This window comes from Cavia porcellus, unplaced genomic scaffold, assembly GCF_034190915.1.
Source record: "Cavia porcellus strain 051 isolate PalLab524CR breed Dunkin Hartley unplaced genomic scaffold, mCavPor4.1 scaffold_23, whole genome shotgun sequence".
NCBI lineage: Eukaryota > Metazoa > Chordata > Mammalia > Rodentia > Caviidae > Cavia > Cavia porcellus.
In genome coordinates, this window is record NW_026947506.1 from 40,322,488 (window position 1) to 40,345,087 (window position 22,600).

A 22,600-nucleotide genomic window follows, 5' to 3' on the forward strand; every position below is an offset into this window, starting at 1 on the left:
GTGTCTCAAAAAGACGAAACAAACAAATAAATCAATGCAATATTCCAACAGCAGTGTGAAGCTATGGTATGTAGAGCTTGGGATCTGACTGTTCTTTCTTTCTTTTTTTTTTTTTTTTTTTTTTTTGTCTTTTTCGTTTTTATCGGTACCAGGGATCAAACTCACGACTGCCTGCTTGCAAGGCAGGCGCTTATGCCACTGAGCTAAATCCCCAACCCCGATCTGACTGTTCTTAAGTGAGACTGAAATCACAGGTGACCTAAATTCAGACTTGGGCATCAAGGTGAGAACTGGGGACACAGCAGCCATTGTGGGCATGTGAAGTTTTAACACTGTGCACTGGCAGACCTGCAAGTCAACAAGATCTGAGCTCATCAGGTCAGGAACTCAAAGATAGCCTTTTGGATGGAGACCCAGGTTTGGAAGCTATAGCACATGAGGAGCAGGATAGAGGGCATGACAAAGAATTCAGAGGTTGAAGTCACTGGGGAAAGCTTCACAATCTTTTTTTTTTTTTTTTTTTTTTTTGGTACTGGGATCAAACTCATGACCTTGCACTTGCCAGGCAGGATAAGCCCCCAGCCATACAACCTGTTTTTTTAAGCAACTGTTAACATTTAAATCATGAAAGAAGAAAATAAAATAAATATACTTTAAAAATCATAAAGGAAGAGACAGATTCAAAAATGATTTGTTGGGCTGGGGATATGCTCAGTGGCACAAGGCCATGCCTGGCAAGCACAAGTTCGATCCCGGTACAAAAAAAGAAGAAATGATTTGCCCACAGATGTGGTGGCACACAGTGCAGTCCCAGCACTTTGGGAGGCTGAGGCAGGAGGACCTCAAGTTCAAGTCCAATTTGGGTGACTTAGTGAAACCCTTCCACAAAATAAAAAGGGCTAGAGATATAGCTCAGTATGGAGGCCTTAGATTCAATTCTTGGCACCAAAAAAAGTGATCTATCAAAAGTGCTTAAGCCAGCCTGACCCTTTATTATGTGCTCAGCCTGGTGATGGGCCTCCTGGTCACATACCTGAGATCCTCGCTAGCTCCCAGAGCCCAGGCCCTGGTCAGGCCCCAGTTTCTGCCTTGAAACTTTCTCTTACTGAGCCAGTACTTTGTATTGGCCATCAGAAGGCTGTGATTTACCGCTGACATTTCATGGACTACCCCAAAATTGGCCTGGGAGACAGGAAGGGACCCTGATTGCAAGAAGCCGGGGCTGAGAAAGAGCCAGGATTGGGAGTGGGCAACGGTGAAGTTGATGGGGACGGGAAAAGGGGAGGAGCAGAGCTCAGCCTCAGAGATACCAGAGGACAGGGAGGAGGGGGAGGGAGTCTATGGAGGAGGGGGCAGTGGAAAGGTGGTGGGGGGAGAGGTAGTGCAAGGCTCATTGTCCCTGCAGGGGGAAGTCTTTTGTTTCCTCTCTTCCCCTGGCAGCTTGACAGGATATGAGGCCAAGCCCCCCCATGCCAGCATCCCCCCCACCCAACCCATTGGAGGTGGCCCTTCCCTTGCCATTGTGTCCCTGACAGGAATGGGAGTGGGGGCAGGCTGGAGACTCTGGCTCTAAGAAGGACCCCAAGAGGAACTGTGTGTGGCGCGGCCGGGGCTAGGCTACGAGGGTGCAGAAGGTGCTCGGGTGGTGTGCTCAGGATAGCTCTGTGCCTTGGGAGGAGCAGGAAGACAACTCTGGGTGTGGCCCGCTCAAAGGGTTACAGGTCGCTCCAGGGGGAGGTCGGCAAGGGCCCCAGAGGAGATGACGCAGAGCTTTAGACCTCTCCCAGCCCCCACTATTCTCGCCTGGGGGCCAGAGAGCTCACCTGAACCCCAGCGTCCCCCACCCCCTCCATTCCCTAAGCTTGACATCACTGCAGCAGGGTAGCAGGGATATGGTGACTTCCCAGCAAATACAGGTGTTTCACCTGGGCCTTCACATGCAATTCCTTGGATGCCCTCCCTCCCCAAGATCCGGGTGACTGGCTTCCCTCTGTCCTGGAGGAACCTTGGAATTTCATCCCTCCCCTCCTTTCCCTCCTGGCCCGTTTTGCTCCATCGGCTGTTTCTGCAGGAAGGGCGCCCGGCTCAGCTTCGCCTCCCTTCCCGAGCCCGAGCCTTTTGTTTGCTGGGTCTGCAGGAAATCGTACGGGCGGCGGCCAAGGGCTCATCTGCCCCAGGGACCTGGGGCGGGGCGGGAGGGGGTGCAGATTCACCAGACTTAATGCTGGAGAGCTCAGGGCGGGAGTCGGGGGAATTGCCAGGAAATTATTATTCGAGGCCTAATTCAGAGCCCCCAGGTGGATTGGACATTCTGGTCGCTGGAGGGACAGGCTGGTTCTGTGTGTGTTCGGTGATCCCTAGAACCGGAGCCTGGGCCGATATGAGATTCCCCAACTGGCGCTGACACAAAGGAAAGAAAAACCCCATAGTAAATCCTGCAACCTCGGATCCCAAGTGGTAGGGAGGCTGCAAGCAGGTCCGATCAAGCACTCTTAAGGTTTAGGGAGCCCTCCCCCAAACAGTGACGCGGAGGCCCAGCGCGTAGCCCCACAATTCGCGCCTTCCCAGAACGCAACCGTAGGAAAAAGGCAACCGCGCGGACGCTCTGGCGGACCAGCGTCCTCTCGTTCGTTGCCCTTTCTTTGAAGTCCTCTTACACGCCGCCATCTTCCCATCCTAGGAAAGGGGCGGGGCCTCGCCGTCACGTGATTCGTAGACCCGAGGCCCGGTGCGCTGCTTGCCTGCTGGGCAGATGTGGGAGGATTCCCATAGCCACAGTCAAATTGAATACTTCAGAGAGCCAGAGATGGTTCTAGGCCCTGAACCTAAGATCATATCGCGTGGAGTTTAGCGTTCTGTTGGGAATAGGCAGTGAACAAGACAAATAGGTAGGCAAGGAAAGGAGAGGGGGAAAAGAATTAAGATGTGTTATGTACAGTGTACCTATTCCCGCACGACGAGTATTACTGTGCGCTGCAAATGTGGACTAATAAAAATTAGAAAACTTAAGTAAACAATATATATTAGACGGTGTTAAATGCTATGAGGAACAAAAATGGATCGGATGAGGTGCAGTTCAATTTAAAGAGGAATTTGGCTGGGAAGATTTCACCAGGAACAGAATGAGTCCAGAAGAACTAAAGCAAGCTCATTATGTCTTGAGCCACAGAAGTGGGGTTTTTTTCTTTTCTGTGCTGAAGATTGAACAGAGGGCTTCATACTACACCACATACTCAGTTGGTTTTTTTAAAAGCTTGATATTTATTTATTTATTTATTTATTTATTGGTACTGAACTCACAACCTCATGCTTGGCAGAGAAGCACTTGTGCTCTGAGCTAGACCCTCATTCCCTTGGAGAGCCTGTTAATATTTATACCATGATGGGCTGGGGATTTAGTTCAGTGGTGGAAGTTCTTGCTTGGAAAGTGCAGAGTTGTGAGTTTAGTCCCTGAAGAAGGAAAGAAAGAAAGAAATTTGTACCATGAGCAGGCATGAGGCATGAGCCAGGACTGTAGTTGGTCAATTGGAGCACACTCCGGATAGGTAGGGTGGTTGGCTTTTATTCTGAGAGAAATAGGAAGACACTTGAGGGTTTAGAAAAAGGAGCAGTGTGAGCTAATACTTGCTTTTGATGGCATCACTAGCTGCTCTGTTGAGAAGAGACTTTAGGGTCAAGGACAGAAGCGAGGGAGTAAAAGAAGAGGCTGTTTTCATGATGCAGGAAAGAGATGCTGGTAGCTTGAATCAGGGTCATCAGATGGTGTTGGATGCTGGCTGTATCTTGAAAGTAGAGGCAAATGTATTAGTGAGCCTTCTTATTGCTGAGATACAATCCCTCATCCTCATACTTTATTTATTTATTGTCTTTTTCATTTTTATCGGTACCAGGAATCGAATTCACGATTGCCTGCTTGCAAGGCAGGCACTTATGCCACTGAGCTAAATCCCCAGCCCTATCCTCATACTTTAAAGGAAGAGACCTTTATTTAGCTGATGGCTTCAGGAGATTCAGTACATGGTTTGCTGGCTCCAAGGCAGAAACATCAAAAAGAAAGGGCACAGTGAGAGCCGGGCATGGTGGCTCATGCCTGTAATCCCAGCACTGGGGGAGGCAGGAGGATCCTTGCAAATTCGAGACCAGCCTGGGCTACAAAGTGAGCTCAAGGCCAGCCTGAACTGCACAGAGAGACCCTCTCTCAAACACACACACACACACACAAAAGCATGATGGAGCAAGCTGCTCAGTTCATGGCAGCCAGGAAACAGAGCAGGGGAAGAGTGACAGAGAGAGAGAGGGGCCAGAAACCAGATATAGAAGCCAGACATAGACACTAAGCTCATGACTAGGTGTCCCACCTAGACAGCCAGAAATATACTTTATTAATCTCCTGTGCATCTCAGAATCCAATCATGTCAATAATGAAGCTTAACTGTCACACAAAAGAATTGCCAATGGGTGAGATGTGAGAGGAAGTATTAAAGTATAGCTCCCCACTTTTCTCCCTAACTGGAAAGCTGAGAAGAGCATTCGAGGTTTGAGCTGCTCATTTGATGGCCGAACAGCGATGTTTGTAGATTGCTGGACATAAGGTCTAAAATTCAGAGTGGAGATCTGGGCTGGAGCTATGTCTTGGGGCACTGTTAAACAGATGGTACTTAAAAACTATGACATTAGATGAAGTCACCAAGGCAGTGGGTGTAAGTGGTGGTGGAAAGAAATCTGACTGCACGTTCAGCGGAGTTTCCAGTCCTCAGTGACCTCTTGGCTGTTTATCTAGCACCACCTAGGGGTGTCCCAAAGTTAAGATGAGACATGGGGAAGAAGCCGCAGAAGAGAGCAGAAGAGACTGCGTGGGAAGAAATACTGAATGTGGGAGAAAAATGTGTTTTGGGAGAAGGAAATGAGGGCTCAGTTTGGTAAAATGAGGACAAGAACAGACATGCTATGCTGGCCAGGTAAAAACACTGAAGATTTCCCTTTGCTGAGGAGCAAAAGTCAAGTGTATGGGTTTAAGAAGAAATCAGATGGTGGGCCTGATGACACATACCCGTAATCTCAGTACTCAAGAGGCAGAGGCAGGAGCATTGCCAAAAGTTCAAGGCCAGTTTGGGCTACATAGTTCAAGGCTAGCCTGAACTACATGGCAAGACCCTGTCTCAAAGAAGAAAAAAATCAATCAAGGAGCCAGTCAGTGGCACATGCCTGTAATCTCAGCACTGTGGAAGACTGAGATAGAAGGATCAAAAGTTGTAGCCCAGCTTGGGCAATTTACCAATTTGGCAAAGTCCCTGCTGGAGGGAGGGAGGGAGAGAGAGAGAGAGAGACAGAGACAGAGAGAGAGAGAGAGAGAGAGAGAGAGAGAGAGAGAGAGAGAGAGAGAGAAACAGGTGGTTTAGACAATTCATAAAGGAGTATTGTTATAAAAAATGCAGGAAGTAAATGGAATCAGAAAAAATGTTGTTCTTTGTAAGAGAAATAAAGTATATCTGGGGCTGGAGATTTAGCTCAGCGGCATAAGCGCCTGCCTTGCAAGCAGGCAGTCATGAATTTGATCCCCGGTACTGATAAAAATGAAAAAGACAAAAAAAAAAAAAAAAAAAAAGTATATCTGTGTAAGCATCGGGAATGACCAATGGAAAAAAAAGCAAGCAGCGTCATCTCAGCATTTGGGAGACTGAGGCAGGATCACTGTGAGACCCTGTTTCAAAAACAAAACAAAACCAAGAAAGATCAAGGCATTAAGTTGGGACCTAGTGAACAATGGCAGGTTGACCATGTGACAGGAGGAAGGCAGAGCAGAGGGCACACTAATGCCCAGGGCAGATGGACAGAGAAGAGGCTTGGGGGAGCCTCTTTTGATGCAGTCTGTTTTCTCAGTGAAATGGAACGCAAGGCAGTGGGGCTGAGTGGGAACAGTGGAGGCTGCCCTGGTGGATGGGAGAGGAGGTGAGGGTTAGAATCTGTGGATTGGGTAACATGGACAACAGAAATGGCAGAAGGTTGGGTCACATTAGGGCCCACTGGAGGTTAAAGGTGATACATTTGTAATTTGACCAGGTTGCCAAATGCAGCTATGTTTTCCAGCCACACTGAACCGTTTGGGACAGGCTGACTGAGGTTGTCAGGGTTCTGCTTTTGATTTAGTTTCTTTTTTTGAGACAGGGTCTCGCTATGCAGTTCAGGCTGGCCTTGAGCTCACTTTGTAGCCCAGGCTGGTCTCAAACTCGCAACGGTCCTCCTGCCTCAGCCTCCTGAGTGCTGGGATTACAGGCATGAGCCACCATGCCCGGCCGATTTAGTTTATTTTTGCAGCACAGTGAGCATGCCAGCCCAGTGCTCTACCATTGAGCTGCAGCTCCAGACCTGCAGGGCCATGGGTGAGCCAGACAGGTGTGACAAAGTGAGAAAGGACAGTGTACATGGGATTGGGCATAATCCTGAAATTTAAACTGGGTAAGGGGGAAGTAAGGATTTGAAGGTAGGATCAGTGGATCGATGGATTGGACAGGTCCAGTGAGACAGGATTCTTGGGGTCAGGTTTTCTCCTTGACTAAACTTTATTTATTTATTGTCTTTTTCTTTTTTATTGGTACCAGGGATTGAACTCACCACCACATGCTTGCAAGGCAGGCGCTTATGCCACTGAGCTAAATCCCCAGCCCCCAACTAAACTTTAATCTTTTCTGAGCCCTCTTCTCAACTAGGCCCTAGTGTCCTCTGCCCCTCCCAGGCCTGTCTAGACCTAGAGGGGTAGATATTCGGGTTCAATCCCCAGTAAGTAAATAAAAAAAGAAGTAAGGAATGTATTATTAATACTCTCCAAGCTTTATTTATTCATTTATATTTTTGATACAGGGTTTCACTTTGCCTAGACCTCAGTTTGTAGCTGGGGCTCCTCTAGAACTCACCAACAATCCTCCTGCCTCAGCCGAGTGCTGGGATTACAGGTGTGCACCACCACACCTGGCTCTCCCCAAATTTTAGTGTCATAATCTGAAAATTTGAAATAGCAGAGCTGACTTCACAGAGTGGTTTTGCATATTTATTGCAATGCTGTATGCACAGAGTAATTTACTAAATATATAGGCATTGTTAAAAATGTGTATTAGATCATGAAACTCAGGAGGAACTCTAGCATAGCCTCATTTTACAGAGAAAGCATGAGGAAGCATGCCAAAAGGTGCGGCTATGGATGGTACCTGTAAGCAATGAGGCAGACGGACATGGTGTCACACGTTTGTAATCCCAGCATCCTGGGAAGCTGAAACATGAAGATCTCATCTTCAAGCCCAGCATGGGCAATTAAGTCAGACCTTGTCTCAAAACAAGTGGCTGGGAGTGGTGGGATGTCAGTTCAATGTGATGACAGTGGATGTCAGTTCAGTTTAGGTCCTCGGCTCAACTTTCGATACCCCTCAATAAATAAACAAATTGAGGAGGGGCTCCCGCTTGACACAAGTTCGGTGATCTCTGCTGGGGGGGACAAACCAAACCACCCAGGCCTGCAGCTGCGCGGCTCCCCTAATCGGCGGCCTAGGGCTCCCTCCAGTGGCCGAAGCCAAGAGCGCAGCCGGCGGGCTGCACCGACGCGAGGGCTGGGTCCCCGGTGGGGCTAAGGAAGTCGTCCCGACCGACGTTCCAGGCGGACTTTGGGGCGCTGCACAACTAGGATTCCGGAAGCGCTCGAGCATACTGCCGGGAGTTCCCAGAAACGCACCTGCGCCAGGTGTCGGCCACGCCCACTCCGTAGCGCCTTCTTCGTCACTACACGCCCTCTTTAAATTGCAGCTGCTCCTGCGGGAGCCACAGAGCTGAAGGGGAGCTGCGCGGTGGGCGCCTGTTTGCATCAGGTAATAGTCCGTAGACACTGACACCCGCAACCCACAAGAGACGCAGATCTGCAGACAACAGCGCAACCCCTGGGGTGCACGTGCAGCCGGTCGGCGCCCGCGGGGCCGCGAGGGGCGGGGCTTATGGGGCAAACCCACGGGGCGGGGCCTACTCTGGGGACCAATGGGGTGCCTTGCGGTGGGGGCAGGCTCCGGGCCTGGCCTCCCGGTAGCCGGCAGTCTTTTCCGGCCCGCGCCCCCTTCGCGCGTAGTGGTCCCCTCCAGTGGGCTGGCATCACCCCGAGCACCCGCATCCTCCGGGTGGTGAGTGAGCTGCTTGGTACGCCTGGCTTGCGAGAGGAACATCTTAGAGCCCCTGCACCCCTCTGTGGGACCAGGTGGGCAGGAGCCGGCGGGTTGGGGGAGGAGGAGCCCAGGGACCTTATGTAGCGCTATGCGAGCTGGCCTGGGTTTCTGTTTTGGAATTCTAAGGATGTGTTTGGGAGGGAGTTCCTTGTACGGATGGGTGGAATCTGGTAAGACTCGAGAGAAGGAGGGCGCTGGAGATAGTGGAGGGAGGGAGGAAGGCTTTGGAAGTTACTTGTGAGTACGCCGATTGTGTAGGGGGACTTGAGGGGCGGGTCACGACTTCGGAGGAGGGGGTGAGGAGGACAGCCTTCTCGTAACTTACTTCCCTTTTGAAGGATACACTTCCTCCTGTACCACTAGTTAAACGGGGAGAGGCTGGAGAAATCTGGGCTGCCAAAGCATCTGTGACCCTTTCCGAGCTGTGCACCCCCAGTTTGAGGAACGTGGGGGAAGGGGTAGCCCATAGGAAGTGCGACCAGCCTTGATACTGATGGTTAGGGGTTGAGGGCCTAGGACTATGGGGCAGTAGCTGGGGCCATCTGGAGCCAATATTCCCTTTACAGTTGCGGTCAGAGTTTATGTCTTTGCAGCCCTTCTCTGGGGGATGATGCTGAGTATTTGGTTAGGTAATTTTGTTTTTGTACTGGGGATCAAACCCAGAGCCTTTGCACTAAACTAGTTCTGCAGCCTTTTTGGTTTATTATTATTTTGAGACAGGGTTTCTCCAAGTTTGCTAAGTTGTCCAGGCTGGGCTTGAACTTTGACTCTGCCTGTCTCAGCCTCCCAGAGTGCTGAGATTACAAGTGTGCACTACCATACGGGGCTTGTTTAGTTTTTTTGTAAGGGAATTTAAAGGGGGCATGAAGAACTGCCATTGATGCAGCATAATCTCTTACAGGCCACCTGACCCATTTGTGGCTTCCTGGCTCTTTATTCAGCCATGGCCAGTGAGAGCTCGCCTCTGCTGGCCTACCGGCTCCTAGGGGAAGAAGGGGCCGCCTTGCCTACCAGTGGAGCTGGAGGTTCTGGAGGGGCGCCTGCCCGAAAATTGTCTACCTTCCTGGGTGTGGTAGTGCCCACAGTCCTGTCCATGTTCAGTATAGTTGTCTTCCTGCGGATTGGTGAGTGGAGGGAGTACTTACTGGGTGGGAAGTGGGACAGAGATGGGGCCTGGGAGCACTCTGGGGGAAGTGGGAGACAGCAGAAGGAGGAGGAGGAGTGTGAGGGTGTGTCCAGATTTTTGCTGTCCATTGGGGTGGGGATAGGGTGAGGGGTGGGAATGCCCTATGACTTGGTTTGTCCTTCCCACCTAGGGTTCGTGGTGGGCCATGCTGGGCTTCTGCAGGCCTTGGCCATGCTACTGGTTGCTTATATCATCTTGGCGCTCACTGTCCTGTCTGTCTGTGCCATCGCCACCAATGGAGCTGTCCGAGGAGGCGGAGCCTACTGTATCCTCCACTTTGGATGGGCTGGGGTCTAGGCTGTTCCCACTTCCAGGATGTGTGGGAAAGAAGCCAGTAGCCTCCCTGTGTTGGGGGCAGGGAAATTCTAATGAACAGCCAGGCTAGGGTGATAATGCTTATTAGCAATGTTATCTGGGCATGGTGGTACATACCTGTAATTCCAGCACTCCAGAAGGTTGAGGTAGAAGGATCGTAAGTTCAAGCCCAGGGCAGTTTAGTAATTTAGCAAGACTATATTAAAATCCTAAAAGGGGGACTGGGATTTAGCTCAGCGGCATAAGCAGCACCTGCTTGGCAAGCACAAGATCGTGAGTTCGATCCCTGGTACCCAAAAAAAAAAAAGTCTAAGAAAGGATAACTGGGCACGGTGGCACATGCTTGTGGTCCCTGTACTCAGGAGTCTGAGACAGGAGAATTGCCATGAGTTTGAGGTCAGCCTGGACTACATAGTGGGACCCTTTTTCAAGAACCTCCTGCCCCCAAAATTGAAAAGATGGTCGATATTGTCCTATGTGTTAGTGCCATTGTTTAGCACCTTTTGATCAGATAGTAATCATTTTACAGATGAAGAAAGTGGAGTTCAGAGGGTATTGGGGACTTGTGCAAAGTTATAAGGCTGGGGCAGCTACCCTTGTATACTTGCTACAGCCGGGAACTCAGCGGTCATGGCAGGGCAACAGGCCTGGAGGACAGCTGCAGAGGCAGGTTTATGCTGCAGCCCTTCCTCATGCCACATTTCAGTTTCTTTTTCCTTAATGCTCACTCCTACTTCCACATTCAGTCATGATCAGCCGGACCCTGGGACCTGAGGTCGGGGGCAGCATCGGACTTATGTTCTACCTGGCTAACGTCTGCGGCTGTGCTGTCTCCCTTCTGGGGCTGGTGGAGGCTGTGCTGGACGTCTTTGGGGCTGGTCTGTGTTCTCCCTACCTGGTCCATGTAGTTCTGTTGGTTTGTGGGGTCTGGAATTGTGAATGTGGGAGGGATGCGTTCTTTTCAGGAGAATGCATTCACTTGGTTCGTAACAGATGTGGCCATCCCAAAGATTACTCCTGCACAAAGAGCTTGCCATTTAGCCAGAGAGACCACTCAAATAGTCTCTGAATTGGCAGAGCAAGATTGGTACCCGCCAAGGAATGCTAAGACGCTGGGCCAAAGCTGGGAAATGGAAAGATGGCTGCTTTGCCAGCAGGCGGGTGGAGGGGGTCTGGCCCTGCCTTCTGTCATGGCAGGCGGTGGGTCCCCTTCTTGAGGTCAAGTGTGCTAACTCTAACCCTGCCTGTCTCCAGATCCCACGGGGTCCAGTGGGCTCCAGGTCCTGCCTCAGGGTTATGGCTGGAACCTGCTCTATGGCTCCCTGCTGCTGGGCCTCGTAGGTGGTGTCTGCACGCTGGGAGCTGGCCTCTATGCCCGGGCCTCCTTCCTTACATTCCTTCTGGTGTCCGGCTCCCTGGCCTCCGTGCTGATCAGCTTTGTGGCTGTGGTACCCAAGAACATCCCGTTAGCTCCTCGGCCTGGTGCCAATGGCTCCTCTCTGCCAACCCGCTTTGGCCACTTCACTGGCTTCAACACCAGCACGCTGAAGGACAACTTGGGTGGTGAGCTGGGCTCTGCAATGCCGGGGTCCCTGAATGAGGGTTGGGCATGGGTGCAGCCTGGGCCCTTAGAGTCCCTGCAGCAGAACCTGGAGGTTTTGTGGGAAGTCGGGACTACAGAGCAGTACAGGATGCAGAGCGTGTTCGGGTCAGTGGGGAGAGGCCACAAAGCAGTAGAGGACTTGCGTTCTCACAGGAGGAACAAAGCCTGCACTTAGGAAACACATAGCAAAGTAGAGCTGAGAGGACTTAAGCAGAAGAGGGAGACCTGACTGAAGGCTGGGTAGGCAGGAGCAGAGGGGAATTCAGGTCGGAGTTGGGGTGGGGGAAATGTACATACAAAGGGACAGAAGACAGCGGGGTCAGGGGCAGGGGGGAAGTTCAAGGCTGGCAAATGGCTCTGGGTTGGGGTCTTAGTGAGGGCACCCGAGGAGAGACAGGGACATTGAGGAATGTGAGGGTGGGGTAGCTGGGTCCCAATGCAGGTAACTCTATGAGGATGCTGACATCCTGTCCTTCCTGGGAACACCCCCTCAGCTGGTTACGCCGAGGACTACACCACGGGAGCCATGATGACCTTTGCCAGTGTCTTTGCCGTCCTCTTTAATGGCTGCACAGGCATCATGGCCGGAGCCAACATGTCAGGTGAGAGTCCTTGCCTGCCAATTCCTGGAGGAGGGCCGCCGCCCAAGGGACATGGGGGGATGGCAAGTGGGCTGACTTCTCTCTGTTCTCTACCCTACAGGGGAGCTGAAGGACCCCAGTCGGGCAATTCCTCTGGGCACGATCATTGCTGTCGCCTACACTTTCTTCATCTACATCCTGCTTTTCTTTCTCTCCAGCTTCACTTGTGACAGGTGCCTAGGGTGGGGGCTGAGCTAGGCCCTTGAAGAGTGGGTGAGACACTGTAAGACACTGTAGCAGGCTGGTTGGTGCCCTTAGGTCACTGAATGAAGCACAAACTGGGGGGCAGGTACCTGAATGGCTGGGATGTTGGGGCAATGGGAACCGTTTCTCCCTTTAGGAGAGAGACAGACTGCCCGCTGTCCCTAGGGAGTGCTGGCTACATGGTGATAGCCAAGTTGTCCAACAGCTGCTACGCACCTGGTTCAGTTTTGAACACTTAGTTTGGTGGGTGAGCTGAGGCTGGCTTTCACCTGATACCTATTTGCACAAGTATCTGGCTTCTTCATGTATTGTTAGGAATGACCACTGGGTAAGGAAGTATGAGGCAGACCCGAAATCATCAATGCCTACCAAGTGAATTCCTTAGCACATTTAAGATACAGTATCAAGTGGAGACCACTCTGGTAGCTGAGGCAGGAGGATTGCAAGTTTCATCAACCTGGACAACTTAGCAAGTTTCCAAGACCCTGTCTCAAAATTTAAATAAAAAACATAAACAGGAGTAGGAATGTAGCTCAGTGTGAAGACCCTGGGTTCAGTCCCCAGCATAGCCAAAAAGAAAGATGGGATCAGTTGCAAGGACCCAGCTCTTAACCACACAGTGTCCTGAGCATTTTTCTCACCAGGACCCTTGATGGATGCTCGTGAGTAGATGGATTGATACCTATACCTTCCTACTCCCTTCTGCCCCAGGACTCTTCTGCAGGAAAACTATGGGTTCTTTCGCGCCATCAGCCTGTGGCCCCCACTGGTGTTGATCGGCATCTATGCCACGTCGCTGTCGGCCTCCATGAGCTCACTCATTGGTGCCTCCCGCATCCTGCACGCCCTGGCCCAGGATGACCTCTTTGGTGCGTTGTCCTCTGGCTCCCTGCAGCTCTGAGCACACCCCGCCTGCTCTGTCTGAGTCCCTGCTCGGCCAGGGCTAATGGGGTGGCTGTGATGGTGTTTTTACAGGAGTGATCTTGGCCCCAGCCAAGGTTGTGTCTGGAGGGGGCAACCCCTGGGGGGCTGTCTTGTATTCTTGGGGACTCGTGCAGGTAAGCTGTCCCTTTGAGCTGCCCTGTCCTCATCCACTAGCTGGCAGGAGAAGATCAACTTAGGTGTGGGTGAGGAGGCATGTATGGAAAGGCGAATGCATTGGCATTTCACAGGGACCTATTAGCATTCCCTGAAGGTTCATTGGCACTTCTTGGGGTGCATGTACTGGCATTTCATGGGGATACATTGGTACTTTCAGGGTGCTTTGGCATTCTGACCAGTGTCCCACTTCTTGGTTCCTGCCCAGCTGGTGCTCCTGGCGGGAAAGCTGAACACACTGGCTGCCGTGGTCACAGTCTTTTACCTGGTGGCTTATGCTGCAGTGGATCTGTCCTGCCTAAGCCTGGAATGGGCCTCAGCCCCCAACTTCCGGTGAGACATGACATGGCCACATTCCCAGGGCAAAGGAGGAAGGAGAGGGAAAGAGGAGCCCAGGAGAGTGGCCAACCCTGAGTTCCCTTCCTGCTTCCTTTTCACTGCCAGCCCCACCTTCAGCCTGTTCTCCTGGCACACCTGCCTGCTGGGTGTGGCTTCCTGCCTGCTCATGATGTTCCTCATCAGCCCCGGGGCCGCCGGGGGCTCCCTGCTCCTCATGGGTCTGCTTTCTGCTCTGCTCACAGCTCGAGGAGGCCCCAGCAGCTGGGGCTACGTCAGCCAGGCCTTGCTGTTCCACCAGGTTGGGGGGAGCTTTTGGGAAGGGCGAATGTGGGGCAGTTTGGGCAAGACCTCCCACCCCACCACCTCATCCTGGTCCCCAGGTGCGCAAGTACCTGCTCCGGCTGGATGTCCGGAAGGACCATGTGAAGTTCTGGCGGCCTCAGCTGCTACTCCTGGTGGGGAACCCTCGGGGTGCCCTGCCTCTTCTGCGTCTGGCCAACCAGCTCAAGAAGGGGGGGCTGTATGTGCTGGGCCACGTCACCCTGGGGGACCTTGGTAAGTTGCTGTCACATTTGCTCCCACCCTTCCTGGTTCCCTCTCTCAAGACACAGCTCATGACTTCTGCTTCTGAGAGGACACGCCAGCCAGCTGCAGCCCCTGCCCAGACCCCTGTGACATCTGGATTCTGGGAAGCAGTAAGTGAGCTTGGCCCGCAGCAGCTGCATTCTCTCCTTGCCTTCTCTGCAGACATGCTGCCCTCGGACCCTGTGCAGCCACAGTACGGGGCGTGGCTGAGCCTGGTGGACCGAGCCCAAGTGAAGGCCTTCGTGGACCTCACACTGTCCCCTTCTGTGCGCCAGGGAGCACAGCACCTCCTGCGGATCTCAGGCCTTGGTGAGCTGCTGCTTCTCCCTTCAGCCCCCTCCTTGACCCTTTAAACTTCCACTCCCTTCCCTTAGGGAATAAGCCGCAGATGGCAGACTGCAAAAAGAGTTGACAATATAGTGTGGATAAGACAGGGCTCAAAGATAACAGCCTCAAAAAGCATGTGATAAGGTCTGCAGAGATGCAGAAGACTGGATAGGGAGCTACTGGTGCTGTGGTTTCTCCCGCCTCCCTGACCAAAAACTGGAGGATTGGCCTTGAGAGTCTATCTCTAGGGACAATGGGGGAATTATTTGCATCTTGGACTGCCCCATTAAGCGCGTGGTTTCTCACCACCAGTTCAGAAGAAAACAAGACCGCTAGGCACTGATGTGGCCAGCAAAGGTTTTGTGGAGAACTGGTAACTCAGCCAGGCCTGTGAGGACTTGTGTCATAGGAGGGACCTAACATGGTCACTGACACCGCAAAGGGTGCTGGAGGGTGTGTGGGGCTGACATTTTTTTTTTTGTCTGTTTTTGTGATAGTGGGGATTGAATTCAGGGCCTTTGTACTGAACTACATCCTCAACCCTTTTAATTCTTTTTTATTTTTGAGGAAAGGTCTTGCTAAGTCACTAAAAAGCCCACTTTAGGCTTGAAGGTGGGATCTTTCTGTCTCAGCTTTCCGGAGTGGTGGGGTTACAGGCCTGTGCCACTGGCTCTGGTGGAGTTGACACTTTTGGATGGAGTGGGACATTTCAAGCTTTGTGACTCAGCCCTGGAGTCTCCCGACTTGTGCCCCAGGCTCCACCAAGTCCAGGCTCAGGCTCCTCCTCTTTCCTTCCTCCCTGGACAGTGTCTGTCACCTGAAGGGTCACCCCCTCCTCCACTTAGAGTCTGGCTAAAGTTCAACAGCATTGGACATTGCTCTGCTCTGTGTGAATCAGAATCCTGCAAAATGTTTGGAGCAGGTGGGACTTGTTTAATTTGTGAGACAGCTGGAATTCTGACTTGCTGGTAGGTTGGGGAGCATTAATGAGTCTGATCAGCCCCTGAAGCCTGAGGACTTGCTTTTTTCTAGGCTCCCATCCCCACCTCCACCCCTTTGTGCACAAAAGCCATTGTGTTCAGGAAATTTAGCCTATGGAAGGTGATTATAGCTAAAGGGAAAGCATTTTTCTCTGCATAGTAAATTCCCGGGGCAGGTAGGATTTGAACTATGCTTAGATTTTGACCAGCTTTTGTAAGCGGTCTCTTGAGTTTCATTGTAAACTCAGTCTTATTGAAAGGAGGGAGGACTTACATGATTCTACATTGATGCTTTTTCCTTTTTTCCCTTCTTATACTGGGGATTGAACCCAAGGCCTAGCTTTTTTGAAACAGGTTCATGCTAAATTGCCCAGGCTGGACTTAAACTTGCAATCCTCCTGCCTCAGCCTCTGAGAGTGCTGGGATGATGTGTATGCCAACACACAGCTCACACTGGTGGTTCAAAAATTAAAAATCCCAAGCTTGGCTAGTGGTGCACACCTGTAATCCTAGCACTTAGGAAGCTAGAGGCAGCAGGATCACTGTGAGTTCAAGGCCAGCCTGACCTACAAAGTGAGCTCAAGACTTGTCTGAGAGGTCCGGAGATTTAGCTCAGCGGCACAAGCGCCTGACAAGTGCAAGGTTGTGAGTTCAATCCCGGATACCAAAAAAAAAAAAAAAAAAAGAACTGCCTGAACTGCATAGTGAAACCCTGTCTCAAAAAAAAAAAAAACACATTAAAAATCAGAAGTTGTGGTCAGGGATTTGGGATGTTGAGATTGGTCCACACCCAGTTTAGTGGCTGAAAGCATGTCTTCTGGCTTGGGCAGGACTGTTATCTCTTCTGCTAGGACCTATCAAAGCCTCTAGGCTTTGGGCCAGTGACTTCACTCAGGTTCCTTATCTGTAAAAGAGGAAAATAAATAGCATCTATCTCACAGTATTGCTTCGTAGTTCATAAGCGGTAAAATACAAAGTGTTGTCTACAGGGTGTGGCAAACTCACTGTCTCATCTCAGGGTCCCAGCTGAGGACCACCATCCTCAGGGCCTGCAGCAGTAGAAACAGACTTTTTTTCCTCTCCCAGGGGGGTCTGGGTTGCTGTTTCCCTCATGGTTGAACTGGGGAGTTTGGATGTTCAGATCAACTGGTTTGTCTGGCAGAATTAAACTCACATTTGTCACCATGGAATAGTTGAGCTATATGGGTATAGTGGTAATCTCAGCACTCTGGGAGGCTGAGGCGGGAGGATCTCAAGTTGAACTCAGTCTGGGCAATTTAGTGACTTGGTGAGGGAAAAATAAAAAATAGCAGCAAAAGTAGCTCAGTGAGAAGGCCTGGGTTTAATCGCTAGTACAGCAAAAACAAAACAACACAAAATAGTGTTACTTAAATTTTGCAGTAGACAGCAACTCACTCTCCACACATCACAAGAGATGCATCATGGAGATAATCAAATAAAATGCCTGTGAAAGTGTTAGGAAAACAAAGTCATACAAACACATGATGATACTATAAGCGTCCTGTACCCAGCGCAGTGGGGTTGTCATTCCTGGCAGCTTGCATCAGCAGGGTATAAACGCAGCCTGATTCCTGTCTCTGCCCCCAGGCGGTATGAAGCCAAATACGTTGGTCTTGGGTTTCTACGATGATGCCCCACCGCAAGACCATTTCCTGACAGACCCAGCTTTCATGGAGCCTGCGGATGGCACCCAGGAGGGCGGGTCCCCAGCTCTGAGCACCTTATTTCCCCCACCCAGAGCTCCTGGGAGCCCTCGGGCACTCAGTCCTCAGGACTACGTGGCCACTGTGGCAGATGCCCTCAAGATGAACAAGAATGTGGTTCTGGCCCGAGCCTGCGGGGCTCTGCCTCCTGAGCGGCTCAACCGGGGGTCTGGAAGTGCCTCTCAGCTGCATCATGTGGACGTGTGGCCCCTCAACCTGCTGCGGCCCCGGGGTGGGCCCGGCTATGTGGACGTCTGTGGCCTTTTCCTTCTGCAGATGGCAACCATCTTAGGCATGGTGCCTGCTTGGCACAGTGCCCGGCTACGGATCTTCCTGTGCTTGGGGCCTCGAGAGGCACCAGGGGCTGCTGAGGGGCGGCTTCGTGCACTGTTGAGCCAACTGAGGATTCGGGCTGAGGTGCACGAGGTGGTGTGGGGTGAAGGCGCTGGGGCTGGAGAGCAGGAGGAGGAGGAAGAAGGGGACTTTGTGAATGGAGGGCGGGGCGATGCTGAGGCAGAGGCCCTGGCTTGCAGTGCCAACACCCTAGTGCGGGCACAGCAGGGCCGAGGCACCGGGGGAGGACCTGGGGGGCCCAAGGGTAGGGATGGTGATGAGGGGCCCATCACGGCTCTTACCTTCCTCTACCTGCCCCGGCCACCTGCTGACCCTGCCCGCTACCCCCGCTACCTGGCGCTACTGGAGACTCTGAGCCAGGACCTGGGCCCCACACTGCTTATTCATGGTGTCACCCCTGTCACCTGCACTGACCTCTGAGGTTCATTCCTCCATGGATGGGTAGACAGGGCCCAAGCTCATCCTGATTAGTGGGCCATCCGCTCCCACTGGCCCTGCCCTTGCAATGCAGAGCTGGGAGGACTTTGTAAGGGGATCCTAGATGGGGGCATGGTCTTGTGCCCTTTGGGAGAGGGGCCTAGGATATTCATCTGGGCTCTGTCCCTTGCCCTCAGAGGACAGTGTTGGAAGCCCTTCCCCCTACTGGCCCCTAGCTTCACTGGTGCCTTGATGGGGAGGGGCTGGTCTCCTCTACGACTCCAGGCTACCTCAGTGTCCCCATCTTTGCCACAGATGCACCGGCTCCTCCCCCGGGGGGGATGATGGTTTTGTTTTGTTTTATTTTTCTAACTCTGCTGACCAGGAATAAAAGACCAAAACACTACAGTCTGGCTTGAATACTGCTGGCGTGTAGGTGAGAGGGAGGGGGATGGCAGGGAGAGGCCTGCAAAGGGTGGGGAGGGGTGGGGACAGAGCGTCTTATAGGGAGTCTGCCACGTGCAGAGTTGGGGCGCCGCGGCCTGGGGCTGACGGGGCCTGTGCCTTCCACCCCTGGAGCCCTCATCCCCTTGAAACTGGGCTCCCCGGGAGAACTCTCCCTTCCCTATAGGAGGGGGCAGACTCTAGGAGGGAAGGCAGATTAAGGCCTAGGGGGCCACGTGACCCTCCCCCAGGAATGCGATGATGTCACCGGGGGCGTGGCTGTCCCCAAAATTGGGGAGGAAGGGGAAAAAAGCTAGAAAGTTTCTTTCCTGGAGTCCCAAACGAGGTCTGGAGCGGAAAGGGGGAGGGGGATCAAAGACACAGGCCCAGGACTTTGTGGGGCCCTGACTGCTGTCTGGAGTTGCCCCCATTCCAGGCCATGTCGGGGCCCACCTGGCTTCCCCCGAAGCAGCCAGAGCCCACCAGAGCCCCTCAGGGGAGAGCGCTCCCCCGAGGTGCCCCAGGGCCAGCACCAGCCCACGGAGCAGGTAAGGTGGCCCCGTCCCATTGGCCAGGGAACCAGCGCCCCGGCACTCACGCCTGTCCTCTGCCTCCTGCCCCGCCGGCTTGCTTTCTGCTGCCCCTCCCCAAGCTGACTGGGGTCATCACATGAGTGCCCCCCACCCGGCGCCCTGTATCCCTGGTGCATGGGAGGAGGGGAGCAGCAGAGAGGGCGGCCCTCGGGAGTGCCCCTTCTTCATCTCCACCTTTGGTCTCCATTCTCATCTCAGCCCTCCAGCCTCATCCCAGAGCCAGTTTTTGCCCCCTCCCATCTGAGCAGTGTTACCAGCCCCCTGGGGGACCAGAGGATAGGGGGCCGGCCTGGGTGGGGTCCCATGGACCACCCCAACGTTCCCAGGTGAGAAGTGAAAACTGGGTTGGTTGGGTATGGGATATGGGGCAGCCTAGAGTTGAAGGTATGTGGGATCAAGGGAAGAGAGGAGACCTTGTGGTCTGCATGCTTCCTGCTTCTGTTCCATCCCCAGGGGCTCACTCCTGACCGGGGATGCCTGCGCCCAGCAAGTCTGGACGCAGAGATAGATTCGCTGACCAGCATGCTGGCTGAGCTGGACGGGGGTCGTGGTCATGCACCACGGCGACCAGACCGACAGGTGACTGCTTTTCCTGTGCCTCTCACTCACCTACTCTGTGTTCTCAGGCCCAACAGCCACCCCATCTCCACTTGCTTTCTGAGTGAGCGGTGTCCACACCAGCCTTGGAGAACAGGAGCTTGGCAGAGGGTGGGACCTTGCCAAAATCAGTACTTCCCTGGGGCGTGCACGTGGCATAGACTTGTACAAATGTGGGTGCTGCAGTGACCCAGCTCACTGCCTCTGTGCTTCTCTTCTCAGGCTTATGAGCCCCCTCAGCTACCTGCCTATTGCCCAGGTTCCCTGAAGCCCAACGGAGGAGGGGGCATTCCACCCCCACTGCTTCCAGCATCCCCCTATGGAGGCCCAACTCCAGCTTCCTATGCTACAGCCAGCACCCCAGCCGGCCCTGCCTTCCCTGTGCAAGTAAAGGTGGCCCAGCCAGTGAGAGGCTGTGGGCCACCTAGGCGGGGGGCTTCTCAGGCCTCAGGGCCTCTCCCAGGCCCCCACTTTCCTCTCCCAGGCCGAGGTGAAGCCTGGGGGGCTAGCTATAGGAGCCCCCGTGAGCCAGGACCAGGGATTAAAGAAGAGACTGCAGGGGTCCCTGGCCCTGGAGGAGGAAGAGGAGGCCGGCATGGATCCCAGGTAAGCGTGGGACTTTGGGGCTTGGGGTCTTCAGACAAGTGGGCACTGATAAGGTGGGAGTAGTGCTGGAGGGAGTATTTAAGCTCGTGGTGTGGGGCAGAGTCAGAGTCAAAGGTTAGGCTGGGGATGTGGCTAGAGCTGCCCACTGGCTCTTGGACAGAGATGTTCTCAGATGAGCTTTCTGGGTGGAATTGCCTGGTGCTTTTAAGGACTGTTGCAGCATAGAGCTAAATAGAAGTAACACACCATTCCCACAATTCCCACCTGCAGGTTCCCTTGAGCCAGCCTCCGGAGGAAGAACTAGAGAGACTAACTAAGAAGCTGGTGCACGACATGAACCACCCACCCAGCGGGGAGTACTTCGGTGAGCTGACTGTGAGGGTGGGATGGGAATAGGGAGGGACAGCAGCCCTGGTGTCCTGGGTCTGCGTAGATTGATCCCATCCACCCCTGTGTCCAGGCCGATGTGGCAGCTGTGGAGAAGATGTGGTCGGGGATGGGGCTGGGGTTGTGGCCCTAGACCGTGTCTTCCACGTTGGCTGCTTCGTGTGTTCCACATGCCAGGCCCAGCTCCGGGGCCAGCACTTCTACGCTGTGGAGAGGAGGGCATATTGTGAGAGCTGCTATGTGGTGAGTAGCTGAGACTGAGGGTCTGGAGTCACCAGTGGGACCTGCTATTGAAGCCCAAAAAAGGGATGGGGTTTGAAGCTGGAGAATCAAACTGATATGCACAAGAGGGAGGACTGAAGTGGCTGAGTATTGGCTGTTCAGGGGAAGGACAAGTCTTATGTGGAAGGCTTTTTAAGAATTAAGGGAATGTATGAAATTTCCACAAAAACCCTGTGAGGCAGAGCTGACTATTGATTCATTTTATAGGATGCGGAAGCTCGGAAAGGTTAAATTTCTTGTCTAGGAAGCTGCAGCCTGAGCCTCAGATCTGCTCAAATCTGCTTTCCACTGAACCATCTGTAGAGGCTACATATGTGCATGGCTGGGGTGGCAGGTGGCTTCCTGCTGCTGTAGCCTCCCCCTGACGGTCTCACCCTCATTTCCAACAGGCCACCCTGGAGAAATGCTCCACCTGCTCCCAACCCATCCTGGACCGGATCCTGCGGGCTATGGGGAAGGCCTATCACCCTAGCTGCTTCACCTGTGTGGTGTGCCACCGCGGCCTGGATGGCATCCCCTTCACTGTGGATGCCACCAGCCAGATCCACTGCATTGAGGACTTCCACAGGTCAGGCCTGGGGCCTAGCTGCTTCAGGATATCTGATCTCTCTCTCTGACCCTTCCTGTGTTTAAGTCCTAGGCCTTCTCTTTTCTTTGTAATACCACTGTTTTCCCCAAGACCCAAGAGCATATCTTGGTTCCTTCCGTGGTGGTCTCCTGCATGCCACCTCTCTGGGCTGCAGGCCTGGGTCCTGACAGCCTCCCTGGTTCTCTTCTGCCCCAGGAAGTTTGCCCCACGATGCTCTGTATGTGGTGGGGCCATCATGCCTGAGCCAGGTCAGGAGGAGACTGTGAGAATTGTTGCTCTGGATCGCAGTTTTCATATTGGCTGTTACAAGTGTGAGGTGAGAGGGCCTGGGAAAGAGCAAGGGGTTCCAGGGCCGGGGGGTGCTGGGTAAGGGCTTCAAGGGAAAGAGACCTGGGAACCTGAGTTGATGGAAAGCTGTTCTTCCTGCCAACAGGAATGTGGGCTGCTGCTGTCCTCGGAGGGGGAATGTCAGGGCTGCTACCCACTGGATGGACATATCTTGTGCAAGGCCTGCAGTGCCTGGCGCATCCAGGAGCTCTCAGCCACTGTCACCACTGACTGCTGAGTCTTCTTAAAGACACACCTGCTGTGATCTCAGTCCGCATGCATCACCTTCTCTGACATCTGCCACAACTTTGTACAACTTTGTCATCAAATGCTGTTTTTTCTGTCTCCAATCATGAAATAATAATCCCTCCAAGAGTCTACAAAAAATACTTTCAAGTCTGTTGTCTCACCCAGCCTCACAGCAGTCCAAGACAAGCATGACTGCTGTCCCTGATTATTTTACACAAAGGAATGCCAGAGCTGAGATGTGATTTCCCAAATTGCATGGTTGTCAAATGTTGGAAAGATCGGAACCCAAGTCTTCTTGGCTCTGTTGTGTTTGTGTGTGTGTGTGTGTGTATGTGCGCAGGTGCACACGCTGGGGATTGAACAGAGAGGGCCTCATGCATACCAGGCAAGCACAAGCTTTACTGCTGAGCTACACTTCAGTTTAATAAGACAGGGTCTCACTATCCAGTGTAGGCTGGCCTTGAGCTTAGCCCAGGCTGGTCTCCAACTTGCAACAATTCTGCTTTAGATTCCCAGGGTTCTGGGATTACAAGGGTGCACCACCATACCCAGTTT

General features: G+C 52.9%; 2 protein-coding genes across 6 annotated transcripts; both read left to right on the forward strand.

The window, feature by feature from the left end:
* The first annotated feature begins 7,712 nt into the window (after nucleotides 1-7,712).
* Nucleotides 7,713-18,377, forward strand: Slc12a9 (solute carrier family 12 member 9). Of its 5 annotated transcripts, none has more exons than XM_013152768.3 (14): nucleotides 7,713-7,853; nucleotides 9,100-9,322; nucleotides 9,515-9,649; nucleotides 10,446-10,577; nucleotides 10,954-11,262; nucleotides 11,797-11,904; nucleotides 12,005-12,116; nucleotides 12,859-13,016; nucleotides 13,123-13,205; nucleotides 13,454-13,578; nucleotides 13,690-13,882; nucleotides 13,965-14,139; nucleotides 14,332-14,478; nucleotides 17,085-18,377. In XM_013152768.3, the coding sequence occupies exons 2-14, from the start codon at nucleotides 9,142-9,144 to the stop codon at nucleotides 17,972-17,974; spliced, it is 2,748 nt and encodes a 915-aa protein (XP_013008222.1). In that variant the 5' UTR covers nucleotides 7,713-7,853; nucleotides 9,100-9,141; the 3' UTR covers nucleotides 17,975-18,377. The 5 variants fall into 5 exon arrangements, with proteins under 5 accessions (XP_013008222.1, XP_013008221.1, XP_003469978.1 ...); XM_013152767.3 differs by lacking the exon at nucleotides 7,713-7,853 and adding an exon at nucleotides 8,025-8,156; XM_003469930.5 differs by lacking the exon at nucleotides 7,713-7,853 and adding an exon at nucleotides 8,026-8,230.
* A 146-nt stretch (nucleotides 18,378-18,523) lies between these two features.
* On the forward strand, nucleotides 18,524-22,334 carry Trip6 (thyroid hormone receptor interactor 6). The gene is made up of 9 exons (XM_003469928.5): nucleotides 18,524-18,963; nucleotides 19,207-19,334; nucleotides 19,462-19,587; nucleotides 19,828-20,211; nucleotides 20,482-20,575; nucleotides 20,672-20,841; nucleotides 21,270-21,448; nucleotides 21,665-21,785; nucleotides 21,903-22,334. The coding sequence occupies exons 1-9, from the start codon at nucleotides 18,855-18,857 to the stop codon at nucleotides 22,032-22,034; spliced, it is 1,443 nt and encodes a 480-aa protein (XP_003469976.1). The 5' UTR covers nucleotides 18,524-18,854; the 3' UTR covers nucleotides 22,035-22,334.
* Nucleotides 22,335-22,600: the final 266 nt, after the last annotated feature.